Source organism: Bombina bombina, chromosome 1, assembly GCF_027579735.1.
Source record: "Bombina bombina isolate aBomBom1 chromosome 1, aBomBom1.pri, whole genome shotgun sequence".
NCBI classification, from domain to species: domain Eukaryota; kingdom Metazoa; phylum Chordata; class Amphibia; order Anura; family Bombinatoridae; genus Bombina; species Bombina bombina.
Genome location: NC_069499.1, coordinates 10,987,901 through 11,008,699, shown reverse-complemented (window position 1 = coordinate 11,008,699; position 20,799 = coordinate 10,987,901). Strand labels below are relative to the sequence as shown.

At 45.1% G+C, this 20,799-nt stretch overlaps 1 protein-coding gene across 1 annotated transcript in view; it reads right to left on the bottom strand.

The window, feature by feature from the left end:
• NEK9 (NIMA related kinase 9) overlaps positions 1 to 20,799 on the bottom strand; it is a 347,379-nt gene that overhangs the window by 221,339 nt on the left and 105,241 nt on the right. Inside the window, exons 6-7 of the mRNA XM_053697154.1 lie at positions 18,089 to 18,220; positions 17,478 to 17,588 (exon numbers count right to left, since the gene is read on the bottom strand). Coding sequence (XP_053553129.1) covers positions 17,478 to 17,588; positions 18,089 to 18,220 — 243 coding nt within the window. The remainder of the gene's footprint in view (positions 1 to 17,477; positions 17,589 to 18,088; positions 18,221 to 20,799) is intronic.

Sequence of the window (20,799 nt, the reverse complement as noted above, 5' to 3'; positions counted from 1 at the left end):
GATTTGGACACAAGGATGGAACAACAATCTCTTGATTGATATTCCTGGTAGTGACTACCTTAGGTAAGAACCCAGGTTTAGTACGCAGAACTACCTTGTCTGAGTGAAAAATCAGATAAGGAGAATCACAATGTAAGGCTGATAACTCAGAGACTCTTCGAGCCGAGGAAATAGCCATTAAAAACAGAACTTTCCAAGATAACAATTTTATATCAATGGAATGAAGGGGTTCAAACGGAACTCCCTGTAAAACATTAAGAACTAAGTTTAAACTCCATGGTGGAGCAACAGCTTTAAACACAGGCTTGATCCTAGCTAAAGCCTGACAAAAGGCCTGGACGTCTGGATTTTCTGACAGACGCCTGTGTAACAAGATGGACAGAGCTGAAATCTGTCCCTTTAATGAGCTAGCCGATAAACCCTTTTCTAAACCTTCTTGTAGAAAGGACAGTATCCTAGGAATCCTAACCTTACTCCAGGAGTAACCTTTGGATTCGCACCAATATAGGTATTTACGCCATATCTTATGGTAAATCCTTCTGGTAACAGGTTTCCTAGCCTGTATCAGGGTGTTAATAACCGACTCAGAAAAACCACGTTTTGATAAGATCAAGCGTTCAATTTCCAAGCAGTCAGCTTCAGAGAAGTTAGATTTTGATGTTTGAATGGACCCTGTATCAGAAGGTCCTGTCTTAGAAGTAGAGACCAAGGCGGACAGGATGACATGTCCACTAGATCTGCATACCAAGTCCTGCGCGGCCACGCAGGCGCTATTAGAATCACTGATGCTCTTTCCTGTTTGATTTTGGCAATCAATCGAGGAAGCAGTGGGAAGGGTGGAAACACATAAGCCATCCCGAAGTTCCAAGGTGCTGTCAAAGCATCTATCAGAACCGCTCCCGGATCCCTGGATCTGGACCCGTAGCGAGGAAGTTTGGCGTTCTGGCGAGACGCCATGAGATCTACCTCTGGTTTGCCCCAACGTCGAAGTATTTGGGCAAAGACCTCCGGATGAAGTTCCCCACTCCCCCGGATGAAAAGTCTGGCGACTCAAGAAATCCGCCTCCCAGTTCTCCACTCCCGGGATGTGGATTGCTGACAGGTGGCAAGAGTGAGACTCTGCCCAGCGAATTATTTTTGATACTTCCATCATTGCTAGGGAACTTCTTGTCCCTCCTTGATGGTTGATGTAAGCTACAGTCGTGATGTTGTCCGACTGAAACCTGATGAACCCCCGAGTCTTTAACTGGGGCCAAGCCAGAAGGGCATGGAGAACTGCTCTCAATTCCAGAATGTTTATTGGCAGGAGACTTTCCTCCTGATTCCATTGTCCCTGAGCCTTCAGAGAATTCCAGACAGCGCCCCAACCTAGAAGGCTGGCGTCTGTTGTTACAATTGTCCAGTCCGGCCTGCTGAACGGCATCCCCCTGGACAGATGTGGCCGAGAAAGCCACCATAGAAGAGAGTTTCTGGTCTCTTGATCCAGATTCAGAGTAGGGGACAAGTCTGCGTAATCCCCATTCCACTGACTCAGCATGCACAATTGCAGCGGTCTGAGATGTAGGCGTGCAAAGGGAACTATGTCCATTGCTGCTACCATTAAGCCGATCACCTCCATGCATTGAGCTACTGACGGGAGTTGAATGGAATGGAGGACACGGCATACATTTAGAAGCTTTATTAACCTGTTTTCTGTCAGGTAAATCTTCATTTCTACAGAATCTATAAGAGTCCCCAAGAATGGAACTCTTGTGAGAGGAAAAAAACATAATTTATGCTTACCTGATAAATTCCTTTCTTCTGTTGTGTGATCAGTCCACGGGTCATCATTACTTCTGGGATATTATCTGCTCCCCTACAGGAAGTGCAAGAGGATTCACCCAGCAGAGTTGCTATATAGCTCCTCCCCTCTACGTCACCTCCAGTCATTCGACCAAAGACCAACGAGAAAGGAGAAGCCAAGGGTGTAGTGGTGACTGGATTATAATTTAAAAAATATTTACCTGCCTTAAAAAACAGGGCGGGCCGTGGACTGATCACACAACAGAAGAAAGGAATTTATCAGGTAAGCATAAATTATGTTTTCTTCTGTTATGTGTGATCAGTCCACGGGTCATCATTACTTCTGGGATACCAATACCAAAGCAAAAGTACACGGATGACGGGAGGGATAGGCAGGCTCATTATACAGAAGGAACCACTGCCTGAAGAACCTTTCTCCCAAAAATAGCCTCCGAAGAAGCAAAAGTGTCAAATTTGTAAAATTTGGAAAAAGTATGAAGCGAAGACCAAGTTGCAGCCTTGCAAATCTGTTCAACAGAGGCCTCATTCTTAAAGGCCCCAAGTGGAAGCCACAGCTCTAGTAGAATGAGCTGTAATTCTTTCAGGAGGCTGCTGTCCAGCAGTCTCATAGGCTAAACGAATTATGCTACGAAGCCAGAAGGAGAGAGAGGTAGCCGAAGCCTTATGACCTCTCCTCTGACCAGAGTACACGACAAACAGAGAAGACGTTTGTCGAAAATCCTTAGTTGCCTGCAAGTAGAACTTGAGGGCACGAACTACATCCAGATTGTGTAGAAGACGTTCCTTCTTTGAAGAAGGATTTGGACACAAGGATGGAACAACAATTTCTTGATTGATATTCCTGTTAGTGACTACCTTAGGTAAGAACCCAGGTTTAGTACGCAGAACTACCTTGTCTGAGTGAAAGATCAGATAAGGAGAATCACAATGTAAGGCTGATAATTCAGAGACTCTTCGAGCCGAGGAAATAGCCATTAAAAATAGAACTTTCCAAGATAACAACTTTATATCAATGGAATGAAGGGGTTCGAACGGAACACCCTGTAAAACGTTAAGAACTAAGTTTAAACTCCAAGGCGGAGCAACAGTTTTAAACACAGGCTTGATCCTAGCTAAAGCCTGACAAAATGCCTGGACGTCTGGATTTTCTGACAGACGCTTGTGTAACAAGATGGACAGAGCTGAGATCTGTCCCTTTAATGAGCTAGCCGATAAACCCTTTTCTAAACCTTCTTGTAGAAAGGACAATATCCTAGGAATCCTAACCTTACTCCAGGAGTAATCTTTGGATTCACACCAGTATAGGTATTTACGCCATATTTTATGGTAAATCTTTCTGGTAACAGGCTTCCTAGCCTGTATCAGGGTATCAATAACCGACTCAGAAAAACCACGTTTTGATAAAATCAAGCGTTCAATTTCCAAGCAGTCAGCTTCAGAGAAGTTAGATTTTGATGTTTGAATGGACCCTGTATCAGAAGGTCCTGTCTTAGAGGTAGAGACCAAGGCGGACAGGATGACATGTCCACTAGATCTGCATACCAAGTCCTGCGTGGCCATGCAGGCGCTATTAGAATCACTGATGCTCTCTCCTGTTTGATTTTGGCAATCAATCGAGGAAGCAGCGGGAAGGGTGGAAACACATAAGCCATCCTGAAGTTCCAAGGTGCTGTCAAAGCATCTATCAGAACCGCTCCCGGATCCCTGGATCTGGATCCGTAGCGAGGAAGTTTGGCGTTCTGGCGAGACGCCATGAGATCTATATCTGGTTTGCCCCAACGTCGAAGTATTTGGGCAAAGACCTCCGGATGAAGTTCCCACTCCCCCGGATGAAAAGTCTGGCGACTCAAGAAATCCGCCTCCCAGTTCTCCACTCCCGGGATGTGGATTGCTGACAGGTGGCAAGAGTGAGACTCTGCCCAGCGAAATATCTTTGATACTTCCATCATTGCTAGGGAGCTTCTTGTCCCTCCCTGATGGTTGATGTAAGCTACAGTCGTGATGTTGTCCGACTGAAACCTGATGAACCCCCGAGTTTTTAACTGGGGCCAAGCTAGAAGGGCATTGAGAACTGCTCTCAATTCCAGAATGTTTATTGGCAGGAGACTTTCCTCCTGACTCCATTGTCCCTGAGCCTTCAGAGAATTCCAGACAGCGCCCCAACCTAGTAGGCTGGCGTCTGTTGTTACAATTGTCCAGTCCGGCCTGCTGAATGGCATCCCCCTGGACAGATGTGGCCGAGAAAGCCACCATAGAAGAGAGTTTCTGGTCTCTTGATCCAGATTCAGAGTGGGGGACAAATCTGAGTAATCCCCATTCCACTGACTCAGCATGCACAATTGCAGCGGTCTGAGATGTAGGCGTGCAAAGGGTACTATGTCCATTGCTGCTACCATTAAGCCGATCACCTCCATGCATTGAGCTACTGACGGGAGTTGAATGGAATGAAGGACACGGCATGCATTTAGAAGCTTTGTTAATCTGTCTTCTGTCAGATAAATCTTCATTTCTACAGAATCTATAAGAGTCCCCAAGAATGGAACTCTTGTGAGAGGAAAGAGAGAACTCTTCTTTTCGTTCACTTTCCATCCATGCGACCTTAGAAATGCCAGAACTAACTCTGTATGAGACTTGGCAGTTTGAAAGCTTGAAGCTTGTATCAGAATGTCGTCCAGGTACGGAGCTACCGAAATTCCTCGCGGTCTTAGTACCGCCAGAAGGGCACCCAGAACCTTTGTGAAGATTCTTGGAGCCGTAGCCAATCCGAATGGAAGGGCTACAAACTGGTAATGCCTGTTTAAGAAGGCAAACCTTAGATACCGGTAATGATCTTTGTGAATCGGTATGTGAAGGTAAGCATCCTTTAAATCCACTGTGGTCATGTACTGACCCTCTTGGATCATGGGTAAGATTGTCCGAATAGTTTCCATTTTGAACGATGGAACTCTTAGGAATTTGTTTAGGATCTTTAAATCCAAGATTGGCCTGAAAGTTCCCTCTTTTTTGGGGACCACAAACAGGTTTGAGTAAAACCCTTGTCCTTGTTCCGACCGCGGAACCGGATGGATCACTCCCATTAATAATAGATCTTGTACACAGCGTAGAAACGCGTCTTTCTTTATTTGGTTTGTTGACAACCTTGACAGATGAAATCTCCCTCTTGGGGGAGAGAATTTGAAGTCTAGAAGGTATCCCTGAGATATGATCTCTAGCGCCCAGGGATCCTGGACATCTCTTGCCCAAGCCTGGGCGAAGAGAGAGAGTCTGCCCCCCACTAGATCCGGTCCCGGATCGGGGGCCCTCGGTTCATGCTGTCTTAGGGGCAGCAGCAGGTTTCCTGGCCTGCTTGCCCTTATTCCAGGACTGGTTAGGTTTCCAGCCTTGTCTGTAACGAGCAACAGCTCCTTCCTGTTTTGGTGCAGTGGAAGTTGATGCTGTTCCTGTTTTGAAATTCCGAAAGGGACGAAAATTAGACTGTCTAGCCTTAGCTTTGGCTTTGTCTTGAGGTAGAGCGTGGCCCTTACCTCCTGTAATGTCAGCAATAATTTCTTTCAAACCGGGCCCCAAATAAAGTTTGCCCCTTGAAAGGTATATTAAGTAATTTGGACTTAGAAGTTACATCAGCCGACCAGGATTTTAGCCACAGCGCCCTACGTGCCTGAATGGCGAATCCTGAATTCTTAGCCGTAAGTTTGGTTAAATGTACTACGGCCTCCGAAATGAATGAATTAGCTAGTTTAAGGACTCTAAGCCTGTCCGTAATGTCGTCCAGCGTAGCTGAACTAAGGTTCTCTTCCAGAGACTCAATCCAAAATGCTGCCGCAGCCGTAATCGGCGCGATGCATGCAAGGGGTTGCAATATAAAACCTTGTTGAACAAACATTTTCTTAAGGTAACCCTCTAATTTTTTATCCATAGGATCTGAAAAAGCACAGCTATCCTCCACCGGGATAGTGGTACGCTTAGCTAAAGTAGAAACTGCTCCCTCCACCTTAGGGACCGTTTGCCATAAGTCCCGTGTGGTGGCGTCTATTGGAAACATCTTTCTAAATATTGGAGGGGGTGAGAACGGCACACCGGGTCTATCCCACTCCTTAGTAACAATTTCAGTTAATCTCTTAGGTATAGGAAAAACGTCAGTACTCGCCGGTACCGCAAAGTATTTATCCAACCTACACATTTTCTCTGGTATTGCAACAGTGTTACAATCGTTAAGAGCCGCTAAGACCTCCCCTAGTAATACACGGAGGTTTTCCAATTTAAATTTAAAATTTGAAATATCTGAATCCAATCTGCTTGGATCAGAACCGTCACCTACAGAATGAAGCTCTCCGTCCTCATGCTCTGCAAGCTGTGACGCAGTATCAGACATGGCCCTAGAATTATCAGCGCACTCTGTTCTCACCCCAGAGTGATCACGCTTGCCTCTTAGTTCTGGTAATTTAGCCAAAACTTCAGTCATAACAGTAGCCATATCTTGTAATGTTATCTGTAATGGCTGCCCAGATGTACTAGGCGCCATAATATCACGCACCTCCCGGGCGGGAGATGCAGGTACTGACACGTGAGGCGAGTTAGTCGGCATAACTCCCCCCTCGCTGTTTGGTGAAATTTGTTCAATTTGTACAGATTGGCTTTTATTTAAAGTAGCATCAATACAGTTAGTACATAAATTTCTATTGGGCTCCACCTTGGCATTGGAACAAATGACACAGGTATCTTCCTCTGAATCAGACATGTTTAACACACTAGCAATAAACATGCAACTCGGTTACAATCTTATTTAACAAAAACGTACTGTGCCTCAAGAAGCACTAAACGATTAAATGACAGTTGAAATAATGAACTGAAAAACAGTTATAGCATCACTCTTTAAAAACAACACAACTTTTAGCAAAGGTTTGTTCCCATTAGTAAAATAACACTAATTAAATTTTAAACATAAAAAACTACAGAGCAACGTTTTAAATCACAGTCACTATATAAGTCTCACAGCTCTGCTGAGAGAATCTACCTCCCTTCAAAGAAGTTTGAAGACCCCTGAGTTCTGTTAGAGATGAACCGGATCATGCAGAAAATACAAGAGTAACTGACTGGAAATTTTTGATGCGTAGCAAAGAGCGCCAAAAACGGCCCCTCCCTCTCACACACAGCAGTGAGAGAGAAACGAAACTGTCATAATTAAAACAAGCAAACTGCCAAGTGGAAAAATAATGCCCAAATATTTATTCACTCAGTACCTCATTAATGCAAACGATTCTACATTCCAGCAAAAACGTTTAACATGAAAAATACCTATTAAAAGGTTTAATGTACTTTTACAGAGTAATTCCGGTGAAATACCATCCCCAGAATACTAAAGTGTAGAGTATACATACATGTTCATTATAACGGTATGGCAGGATTTTTTCATCAATTCCATTCAGAAAATAAAAACTGCTACATACCTCAATGCAGATTCAACTGCCCGCTGTCCCCTGATCTGAAGTTTTTACCTCCCTCAGATGGCCGAGAAACAGCAATATGATCTTAACTACTCCGGTTAAAATCATAAGAAAAACTCTGGTAGATTCTTCTTCAAACTCTGCCAGAGAGGTAATAACACGCTCCGGTGCTATTGTAAAATAAACTTTTGATTGAAGTTCTAAAAACTAAGTATAATCACCATAGTCCTCTCACACCTCCTATCTAGTCTTTGGGTGCAAGAGAATGACTGGAGGTGACGTAGAGGGGAGGTGCTATATAGCAACTCTGCTGGGTGAATCCTCTTGCACTTCCTGTAGGGGAGCAGATAATATCCCAGAAGTAATGATGACCCGTGGACTGATCACACATAACAGAAGAAAGAGAACTCTTCTTTTCGTTCACTTTCCATCCATGCGACCTTAGAAATGCCAGAACTAACTCTGTATGAGACTTGGCAGTTTGAAAGCTTGAAGCTTGTATCAGAATGTCGTCTAGGTATGGAGCTACCGAAATTCCCCGCGGTCTTAGTACCGACAGAAGGGCACCCAGAACCTTTGTGAAGATTCTTGGAGCCGTAGCCAGTCCGAATGGAAGAGCTACAAACTGGTAATGCCTGTCTAAGAAGGCAAACCTTAGATACCGGTAATGATCCTTGTGAATCGGTATGTGAAGGTAAGCATCCTTTAAATCCACTGTGGTCATGTACTGACCCTTTTGGATCATGGGTAAGATTGTCCGAATAGTTTCCATTTTGAACGATGGAACTCTTAGGAATTTGTTTAGGATCTTTAAATCCAAGATTGGCCTGAAAGTTCCCTCTTTTTTGGGAACCACAAACAGGTTTGAGTAAAACCCTTGTCCTTGTTCCGACCGCGGAACCGGATGGATCACTCCCATTAATAATAGATCTTGTACACAGCGTAGAAACGCGTCTTTCTTTATTTGGTTTGTTGACAACCTTGACAGATGAAATCTCCCTCTTGGGGGAGAGAATTTGAAGTCTAGAAGGTATCCCTGAGATATGATCTCTAGCGCCCAGGGATCCTGGACATCTCTTGCCCAAGCCTGGGCGAAGAGAGAGAGTCTGCCCCCCACTAGATCCGGTCCCGGATCGGGGGCCCTCGGTTCATGCTGTCTTAGGGGCAGCAGCAGGTTTTCTGGCCTGCTTGCCCTTATTCCAGGACTGGTTAGGTTTCCAGCCTTGTCTGTAACGAGCAACAGCTCCTTCCTGTTTTGGTGCAGTGGAAGTTGATGCTGCTCCTGCTTTGAAATTCCGAAAGGGACGAAAATTAGACTGTCTAGCCTTAGCTTTGGCTTTGTCTTGAGGTAGAGCGTGACCCTTACCTCCTGTAATGTCAGCGATAATTTCTTTCAAACCGGGCCCAAATAAAGTTTGCCCCTTGAAAGGTATATTAAGTAATTTGGACTTAGAAGTTACATCAGCTGACCAGGATTTTAGCCACAGCGCCCTACGTGCCTGAATGGCGAATCCTGAGTTCTTAGCCGTAAGTTTGGTTAAATGTACTACGGCCTCCGAAATGAATGAATTAGCTAGTTTAAGGACTCTAAGTCTGTCCGTAATGTCGTCCAGCGTAGCTGAACTAAGGTTCTCTTCCAGAGACTCAATCCAAAATGCTGCCGCAGCCGTAATCGGCGCGATGCATGCAAGGGGTTGCAATATAAAACCTTGTTGAACAAACATTTTCTTAAGGTAACCCTCTAATTTTTTATCCATAGGATCCGAAAAAGCACAGCTATCCTCCACCGGGATAGTGGTGCGCTTAGCTAAAGTAGAAACTGCTCCCTCCACCTTAGGGACCGTTTGCCATAAGTCCCGTGTGGTGGCGTCTATTGGAAACATCTTTCTAAATATTGGAGGGGGTGAGAACGGCACACCGGGTCTATCCCACTCCTTAGTAACAATTTCAGTTAATCTCTTAGGTATAGGAAAAACGTCAGTACTCGCCGGTACCGCAAAGTATTTATCCAACCTACACAATTTCTCTGGTATTGCAACAGTGTTACAATCATTAAGAGCCGCTAAGACCTCCCCTAGTAATACACGGAGGTTTTCCAATTTAAATTTAAAATTTGAAATATCTGAATCCAATCTGCTTGGATCAGAACCGTCACCTACAGAATGAAGCTCTCCGTCCTCATGCTCTGCAAGCTGTGACGCAGTATCAGACATGGCCCTAGAATTATCAGCGCACTCTGTTCTCACCCCAGAGTGATCACGCTTGCCTCTTAGTTCTGGTAATTTAGCCAAAACTTCAGTCATAACAGTAGCCATATCTTGTAATGTTATCTGTAATGGCTGCCCAGATGTACTAGGCGCCATAAAATCACGCACCTCCCGGGCGGGAGATGCAGGTACTGACACGTGAGGCGAGTTAGTCGGCATAACTCTCCCCTCGCTGTTTGGTGAAATTTGTTCAATTTGTACAGATTGGCTTTTATTTAAAGTAGCATCAATACAGTTAGTACATAAATTTCTATTGGGCTCCACCTTGGCATTGGAACAAATGACACAGGTATCTTCCTCTGAATCAGACATGTTTAAACACACTAGCAATAAACATGCAACTTGGTTACAATCTTATTTAACAAAAACGTACTGTGCCTCAAGAAGCACTAAACGATTAAATGACAGTTGAAATAATGAACTGAAAAAACAGTTATAGCATCAATCTTTAAAAACAACACAACTTTTAGCAAAGGTTTGTTCCCATTAGTAAAGTAACACTAATTAAATTTTAAACAAAAATTACAGAGCAACATTTTAAATCACAGTCACTATATAAGTCTCACAGCTCTGCTGAGAGAATCTACCTCCCTTCAAAGAAGTTTGAAGACCCCTAAGTTCTGTTAGAGATGAACCGGATCATGCAGAAAATACAAGAGTAACTGACTGGAAATTTTTGATGCGTAGCAAAGAGCGCCAAAAACGGCCCCTCCCCCTCACACACAGCAGTGAGAGAGAAACGAAACTGTCATAATTAAAACAAGCAACTGCCAAGTGGAAAAATAATGCCCAAATATTTATTCACTCAGTACCTCAGAAATGCAAACGATTCTACATTCCAGCAAAAACGTTTAACATGAAAATACCTAATAAAAGGTTTAATGTACTTTTACAGAGTAATTCCGGTGAAATACCATCCCCAGAATACTGAAGTGTAGAGTATACATACATGTCATTATAACGGTATGGCAGGATTTTCTCATCAATTCCATTCAGAAAATAAAAACTGCTACATACCTCAATGCAGATTCAACTGCCCGCTGTCCCCTGATCTGAAGCTTTTACCTCCCTCAGATGGCCGAGAAACAGCAATATGATCTTAACTACTCCGGTTAAAATCATAATAAAAACTCTGGTAGATTCTTCTTGTTACAGAAGCATTAGTTATTTTGTTGTGAAGAAACTTATTTCCCAGCAGCAATGCCTGAACCAGCCAAGCCAGCGCCTAAGAAGGGCTCCAAGAAAACTGTAACAAGTATCATTTCATAAAGGGTTAACTCTGTTCAGTTTTGAGAAAACTATTTTCTGAGGCAGGTTTCCTAGCATATTGTGTACTGTAATTAAGTTTGTGATAAGCATTCACTGCTAGGTGATAAGAAGGACTCAATTGTTTTCTTGTGTGTACTTGTTATCTGCGGTGGCCTGTCCAAGGGCTTTGTCTAAATGTGTGATGGGGGATTTTATGCTTCCCCCCCTGGGAGTGCCCTGTGTGCATGTAACCTAAATAAAAAGCAGGCTGGGCATCCCAGTCCTCAGTTCTTGGTTGTCCCTCAATCGCAGCGTTGACTCGTTTTTGTGGGCAGAAGGGTATCCTAGCTGTACTACAGCTAAGGGGGATTATTCTACATTTGCGAGACTCATATAGAATACTATGGAAAGCAGTTTCTCCCCTCTTCAGCAATAGGAATCCAGGCTACTAAGCGGTCCATCTCTCAGCGAGACTAAGGGTAACCGTAACATTTGGCGGCAGCGGTGGGATTTTTCCTGGATTTCCTAGGAGAGGTACAGAACGGATGGAGAGCGCTTACGAAAAATTGAAGCGTACAACCCTAAAGGATTTACTTGAAAGCAGAGGGGGGTACGCCAGCAACCGGCCGAGGAGAGAGCTGATCGCAGAATTGACCGAACTGGATCAGAGCTTCACAATGGCGGAAACACCGACCACGATTAGTGACGAAAAAACCAGGATTGTTCGGGAGAGGCTCTCACTGTACGGGCCGAACCCCTCCATGGAATTGGTACAGCAGTTGATGGCGGAAGCGGACAAGGATATACGAGAGACTCGAGCCCACGAACTCAACCTAGCGAACGCACACCGCAATGCTGAAGCCCCGCAGGTAATCATCCCTGTCGAAAATGCTGGGAGGCCCAAGATACCCTATGCGGCATTTCGACCCTTCCTAGAGAGCGAGACAGGGATTGATGAATATTTGGCGGACTTCGAAAGGCAATGTGCCCTGCACCAGATTCCCAACAGGGAGTGGCCCACGATATTGTCTGGGAAACTATCCGGGCGAGCCCTGGAAGCCTTTCGTACTCTGGGTGCTGAGGAAGTGACACAGTATGAGCTAGTTAAGGAGACACTGTTGCGACGGTACGCAGTAACTCCGGACGCGTATCGCCGACAGTTTCGGGGCACGAAAAAGAAGCCTAACGATACCCATATGGAATGGGCGCACCGAATGCGGAGAGCGGCAAATCACTGGATGAGCGGAAGTAAAGCGGTGACTGGTGAGGAAATTTTACAATTGTTTCTCTTAGAACATTTTTATAATGGCATGGAACAGCAAGGGAAGGAATGGCTGCGAGACAGGCGACCTTCTACCTTAGAAGAAGCAGCCAAATTGGCCGATGAACATTATGACTCCCATCTTCACGAACCCAGAGAGGTTTACCGTGCACCCCCTCGTGCTGAATTCCGAGCCCCGGTGCCCGCAGGGCCCGCCCGACACTCAGGACCACCCAATAACAGCTCTGAGCGTCCCAGACCGACTTGCCACCGATGCAAGCAACCAGGGCATTTCATGGCTAGCTGCCCCCTTAATACGCACCAGACACCCAGGAATTACAATTACCCCTCTGGGGCATATCGTCCGGCCCGGACCCTCTGTGTTAACCAAGAGGCCCCTATGGAGGAATATTTGGGGCCGCTTCACGAGGCGGACCCTGTATATGCTGCCTCAGATAACCGCCAGCACCATCGGCAGAAGGTATGGCTCGAGGGGCGATCTACCGAGGGATTGAGAGACACAGGGGCTACTATCACGCTGGTACAGAGTCATTTGGTGCCGGAGCACAAGCGATCTGGACAGACTGTGGCCGTTAGAGTGGCGGGGGGGGATGTGTACAAAATTCCAACAGCTAAAGTGCATCTTGATTGGGGAGCGGGAAAGGGGGCTGTGAACGTGGGCATAATGGATAATTTACCTGCCGAAGTACTACTGGGCAATGATTTGGGCCCCATGACTTCTGCCTATGCTCCAGTATGCAACAACGAGGCGGACCCAGTGACTACACGGGCCCAAGCCCGGACGGAGCGAGAACTCTCACCAGTGCGGGAGACACAGGTAAGACCTACCCCGACATTGCCTGACATGTTAGGCCCCATACCCTGGGACACCCCAGATGCTTTCGAGACAGAGTCTAAGACTGACCCGACCTTACAAAAGTACCGGGAACGAGCAGAGACCGGAGGGGGCGGGGCAGATAATGAAACATTCTTATGGGAAAAAGGGAAACTATACCGCTGGACAGAGAAAAGGGGACAGCGTAGGCGACAGCTGGTAGTGCCCCACAAATACCGTCAAGAAATCCTCAAGATAGGCCATGACATCCCCTTAGCAGGCCACCTAGCTGTAACCCGTACCCTACACCGCATTACTCACACGTTCTTTTGGCCAGGGGTACACGCCGACGTTAGAACTTACTGTAACACCTGCGATGTGTGTCAACGAGTAGGAAGGCGAGGCGATCACCCTAAAGCCCATCTAGTAAATATGCCCATTGTAGAGGAACCCTTCAGCCGGGTTGCTATTGACCTAGTGGGACCACTGGCTACCCCTAGTCCCTCCGGTAAGCGCTACATTCTTACCGTAGTGGACTACGCTACCAGGTACCCAGAGGCTGTCGCCCTATCCAACATACAAGCGGATACGGTAGCGAATGCACTAGTACAGGTGTTCTCCCGGGTAGGATTTCCAAAAGAAATCCTATCCGACCGAGGCACCCAATTTACGGCTGAATTGACCCAACAACTCTGGCAGGTTTGCAAAATTAAGTCCCTCCTGAGCTCCCCATACCACCCCCAGACGAACGGGCTGTGTGAGAGGTTCAATGGGACCCTCAAGCAAATGCTCAAGACGTTCACTCAGGAATACCGAGACTGGGAACGCTTCCTGCCGCACCTCCTTTTTGCTTATCGGGAGGTGCCCCAGGAAACGACAGGGTTCTCTCCCTTCGAGTTGCTCTACGGAAGAAAGGTACGGGGACCCCTAAACCTGATCCGGGAGCACTGGGAGGGAGAGATGGAGACTGACGGTGTCCCCATTGTGCCATACGTGCTGGAACTCAGGGACCGAATGGAGCAATTAGCCAAATCCGTGCGGGCTAATCTCCAGTCGGCCCAGAGAAGACAGAAAGTATGGTACGATCGGGGGGCCCGAAAGAGAATCTTTACCATAGGACAAAAGGTGTTAGTACTTAAGCCGGTGAAGACAGACAAATTGCAGGCGTCCTGGCAGGGCCCCTACCAGATCGTAGAGAAAAGGGGAGACACCACTTATGTGATAGCTAGCTGCCACGACAACAATCTTAGAAAGACATTCCATGTAAACATGCTCAAGGAATATTTTGAGCGACCAGAGAACGTGACGGCCGTATGTTGTTCCCCTCAGGAAGGCCCCGACAGTCTACCCATTCCAGACCTATTAGAAAAGAGTCTCCCCACAGGTATAGTGGCTCAGGTTCAGATAGGAGACCGACTTAGCCCCACTGAAAGGGAGCAGCTCAACCAACTCCTACAGTCCAAACACCTCACCTTCTCCCCGAAGCCAGGGTACACTACTTTAACCACCCACCAGGTAGATACTCCGGGACAAGCTCCCTTGCGCCAGGCTCCGTACCGAATCCCCGAAGCAGTTAGGATAGGAATGAAGAAGGAGATCGATGAGATGCTCCAACTCGGGGTAATTGAGCCCTCCGATAGTCCCTGGGCCTCCCCAGTTGTCTTGGTGCCCAAGAAAGATGGGACCACCCGGTTCTGCGTAGACTATCGGAGGCTCAATGAAAAGACCGTGACGGACGCTTACCCTATGCCCAGGGTAGACGAGCTACTCGATCGTATAGCCAGGGGAAATTACCTGACCACTATTGACCTCTGCAAAGGTTACTGGCAGATTCCCCTGGCCCCGGAGGCTATCCCCAAGTCGGCATTCGTCACCCCATTCGGCTTATATCAGTTTAGGGTAATGCCGTTTGGGATGAAGAATGCCCCAGCTACATTCCAGCGCTTGGTGGATAGGCTCCTGGATGGCTTCCAGAGTTTTGCTTGCGCCTACCTGGACGACATAGCGATCCACAGTGAGTCATGGGAGGACCACTTAGCTCACATAGGAATGGTTCTGGATCAGATCCGGGCTGCTGGCCTGACTCTGAAGCCAGAAAAATGCCACTTTGGGATGGCCGAGGTACAGTACCTGGGTCACCGGGTGGGGTGTGGAAAGCAGCGACCAGAGCCGGCCAAGATAGAAGCTGTCGCCAATTGGCCCACCCCCATCACTAAGACTCAGGTCCTAGCCTTCCTGGGCACGGCAGGGTACTATAGACGGTTCGTACCAGACTACAGCACACTTGCCAAACCCCTGACTGACTTGACCAAGAAGAACTTACCTCGACAGGTCCTGTGGTCTCCCCACTGTGAAACGGCTTTCCAGGCTCTCAAAAATGCTCTAATTAACGCTCCTGTCTTGGCGGCTCCAGCCCTTAACAAACGTTTTATCGTCCACACAGATGCTTCCATGTTCGGGCTGGGAGCCGTCCTCAGCCAAGTAGGCGAAGATGGAGGGGAGCATCCAGTTGCCTACATCAGCCGGAAGCTCCTGCCCCGCGAAGTCAGCTATGCAGCGGTCGAAAAGGAGTGTTTGGCTTTGGTGTGGGCATTAAAGAAATTGACTCCCTATTTATATGGGCAGGAGTTCACTCTGGTCACCGACCATAACCCGTTGGTGTGGCTGAACCGGGTCTCTGGAGATAATGGCAGGCTATTACGTTGGAGTTTATCGTTGCAACCCTTCAATTTCACCATTACTTACAGACCTGGGAAACAGAATGGCAACGCCGACGGGTTGTCCAGACAAACCGACCTCAGCCCCGCATAACCAGCGGTCTGGACAGCCTTAGTCTGCCCCGAAAAGGGGTCAGACCGTGTCTGCCAGAGTGTTCCACAGAAAGGGAGCACTGTTACAGAAGCATTAGTTATTTTGTTGTGAAGAAACTTATTTCCCAGCAGCAATGCCTGAACCAGCCAAGCCAGCGCCTAAGAAGGGCTCCAAGAAAACTGTAACAAGTATCATTTCATAAAGGGTTAACTCTGTTCAGTTTTGAGAAAACTATTTTCTGAGGCAGGTTTCCTAGCATATTGTGTACTGTAATTAAGTTTGTGATAAGCATTCACTGCTAGGTGATAAGAAGGACTCAATTGTTTTCTTGTGTGTACTTGTTATCTGCGGTGGCCTGTCCAAGGGCTTTGTCTAAATGTGTGATGGGGGATTTTATGCTTCCCCCCCTGGGAGTGCCCTGTGTGCATGTAACCTAAATAAAAAGCAGGCTGGGCATCCCAGTCCTCAGTTCTTGGTTGTCCCTCAATCGCAGCGTTGACTCGTTTTTGTGGGCAGAAGGGTATCCTAGCTGTACTACAGCTAAGGGGGATTATTCTACATTTGCGAGACTCATATAGAATACTATGGAAAGCAGTTTCTCCCCTCTTCAGCAATAGGAATCCAGGCTACTAAGCGGTCCATCTCTCAGCGAGACTAAGGGTAACCGTAACACTTCTTCAAACTCTGCCAGAGAGGTAATAACACGCTCCGGTGCTATTGTAAAATAACAAACTTTTGATTGAAGTTATAAAAACTAAGTATAATCACCATAGTCCTCTCACACATCCTATCTAGTTGTTGGGTGCAAGAGAATGACTGGGTGTGACGTAGAGGGGAGGAGCTATATGCAGCTCTGCTGGGTGAATCCTCTTGCATTTCCTGTTGGGGAGGAGTTATATCCCAGAAGTAATGATGACCCGTGGACTGATCACACATAACAGAAGAAACTAACATTTTATCACCTCTTTCACTTTACCCTTCCTATTACTTAGAGTAGGCAAAGAGAATGACTGGGGAGTGGAGTCAAGGGAGGAGCTATATAGACAGCTCTGCTGTGGTGCTCTTTGCCACTTCCTGTTAGCAGGAGGATAATATCCCACAAGTAAAGGATGAATCCGTGGACTCGTCTTATCTTATAGAAGAAAATAACTTCCTAAATATGTTCTCGCAATTTTTAAACTGAAAGTCTGCAAAAGGAAATATATATAAACCTGTCTTAAGTAATGAAAACATACTTACCGAAAGACACCCATCCACATATAGCAGATAGCCAAGCCAGTACTGAAACAGTTATCAGTAGAGGTAATGGAATATGAGAGTATATCGTCGATCTGAAAAGGGAGGTAGGAGATGAATCTCTACAACCATTAACAGAGAACCTATGAAAAGATTTCCCGCGAGGAAAACCATAGAATTCAATAGGTGATACTCCCTTCACATCCCTGTGACATTCACTGTACTCTGAGAGGAACCGGGCTTCAAAATGCTGAGAAGCGCATATCAACGTAGAAATCTTAGCACAAACTTACTTCACCACCTCCATAGGGAGGCAAAGTTTGTAAAAACTGAATTATGGGTGTGGTGAGGGGTGTATTTATAGGCATTTTAAAGTTTGGGAAACTTTGCCCCTCCTGGTAGGATTGTATATCCGATACGTCACTAGCTCATGGACTCTTGCCAATTACATGAAAGAAATAGCATCTACTCCCAGCCATTAATTCTGCATCTGTTAGACACCACCTGTGCACCGGTCCCCACCTAGACCCTAACTAACCCACTGCTGAGAGATATGCCACCTAAATCCTCACCTGTTCCAGACATGCCTTAACCATATTGATCATCTCCTGGGAATAGACACTGCTGTCCAGTTCCACAGACCAATTTCCTTGTACGATTTTCACACATAGGTTCAAGGGGTTCTAAGAAAAACAAACAAAAGGTGGCAAAATTGGGATCATTGGGAAATGTAATAACAAAACAGGGAGGTAAAGGACCATTTTAACAGGGCACAAAGACAGAACCTCATGGAATATAGGACTGTAGAAGTAAGACCAATGAGAAGTTAGGGAGCTGGATGCGCAAGAAGCAGGGGCGGGGAGACAGAGCCCCTGACGAGCAAGGGCGGGGAGACAGAGCCCCTGACGTGCAAGGGCGGGGAGACAGAGCCCCTGACGTGCAAGGGCGGGGAGACAGAGCCCCTGACGTGCAAGGGCGGGGAGTAGGGACCACTAGGAAGCTAGACAAGTGAGTGGGGACTACACATTGAGGTGGTTCCCTGGGAAGCTATGGCAGGGAGAGAGGACAAAAAGAGCTTGGGGAAGGTAAAGCAATGACGTCCTCTGCCCTGATGTGTGCTCACACATATACTCTACACACTGCATAATGTGCTGCAATGAATTATAAAAAATAATAAACTTACGGTAGCATCAAACGTCCGTGTCAGAGTGAGCAGTTCATAAAGGACACATCCCAAAGCCCAGATATCAGACTTAAAGCTGTACTTCACACCTTGGCACAGCTCAGGGGACATGTAATAGAGGGTACCTACACACTGCAGAGAGACACAGTAATGTAACAGGCCAGACAAATATAATACAGGGATGTGAACCGAGCAAAAGAAAAATCTAATACAGAAGATAACACACAGCACAGACAGATATAATACAGATATAATACAGGAGATAACACACACAGCACAGACAGATATAATACAGGAGATAACACACAGCACAGACAGATATAATACAGATATAATACAGGAGATAACACATAGCACATACAGATATAATACAGGAGATAACACACAGCACAGACAGATATAATACAGATATAATACAGGAGATAACACACAGCACAGACAGATATAATACAGGAGATAACACACACAGCACATACAGATATAATACAGGAGATAACACACAGCACAGACAGATATAATACAGGAGATAACACACACAGCACAGACAGATATAATACAGGAGATAACACACAGCACAGACAGATATAATACAGGAGATAACGCACAGCGCAGACAGATATAATACAAGAGAAAACACACATAGCACAGACAGATATAATACAGGAGATAACACACAGCACATACAGATATAATACAGGAGATAACACACAGCACATACAGATATAATACAGGAGATAACACACAGCACAGACAGATATAATACAGATATAATACAGGAGATAACACACAGCACAGACAGATATAATACAGGAGATAACACACACAGCACATACAGATATAATACAGGAGATAACACACAGCACAGACAGATATAATACAGGAGATAACCCACAGCACATACAGATATAATACAGGAGATAACACACAGCACAGACAGATATAATACAGATATAATACAGGAGATAACACACAGCACAGACAGATATAATACAGATATAATACAGGAGATAACACACAGCACAGACAGATATAATACAGATATAATACAGGAGATAACACACAGCACAGACAGATATAATACAGGAGATAACACATAGCACAGACAGATATAATACAGGAGATAACACACATAGCACAGACAGATATAATACAGGAGATAACACACAGCACATACAGATATAATACAGGAGATAACACACACAGCACATACAGATATAATACAGGAGATAACACACATAGCACATACAGATATAATACAGATATAATACAGGAGATAACACACACAGCACATACAGATATAATACAGGAGATAACACACAGCACATACAGATATAATACAGATATAATACAGGAGATAACACACAGCACAGACAGATATAATACAAGAGATAACACACATAGCACAGACAGATATAATAAAGGAGATAACACACACAGCACATACAGATATAATACAAGAGATAACACACATAGCACATACAGATATAATACAAGAGATAACACACAGCACAGACAGATATAATACAGATATAATACAGGAGATAACACACAGCACATACAGATATAATACAGATATAATACAGGAGATAACGCACAGCACAGACAGATATAATAAAGGAGATAACACACAGCACAGACAGATATAATACAGGAGATAACACACAGCACAGACAGATATAATACAGGAGATAACACACACAGCACAGACAGATATAATACAGGGGATAACACACACAGCACAGACAGATATAATACAGATATAATACAGATATAATACAGATATAATACAGATATAATACAGGAGATAACACACACAGCACAGACAGATATAATACAGGGGATAACACACACACAGCACAGACAGATATAATACAGATATAATACAGATATAATACAGGAGATAACACACAGCACAGACAGATATAATACAGGAGATAACACACACAGCACAGACAGATATAATACAGATATAATACAGGAGATAACACACACAGCACATACAGATATAATACAGGAGATAACACACACAGCACATACAGATATAATACAGATATAATACAGGAGATAACACACACAGCACATACAGATATAATACAGGAGATAACACACACAGCACATACAGATATAATACAGGAGATAACACACACAGCACATACAGATATAATACAGATATAATACAGGAGATAACACACAGCACAGACAGATATAATACAGGAGATAACACACAGCACAGACAGATATAATACAGATATAATACAAGAGATAACACACACAGCACATACAGATATAATACAGGAGATAACACATAGCACAGACAGATATAATACAGGAGATAACACACATAGCACAGACAGATATAATACAGATATAATACAGGAGATAACACATAGCACAGACAGATATAATACAGGGGATAACACACACAGCACAGACAGATATAATACAGATATAATACAGATATAATACAGGAGATAACACACACAGCACAGACAGATATAATACAGGGGATAACACACACACAGCACAGACAGATATAATACAGATATAATACAGGAGATAACACACAGCACAGAGATATAATACAGGAGATAACACACAGCACAGAGATATAATACAGGGGATAACACACACAGCACAGACAGATATAATACAGATATAATACAGGAGATAACACACACAGCACATACAGATATAATACAGGAGATAACACA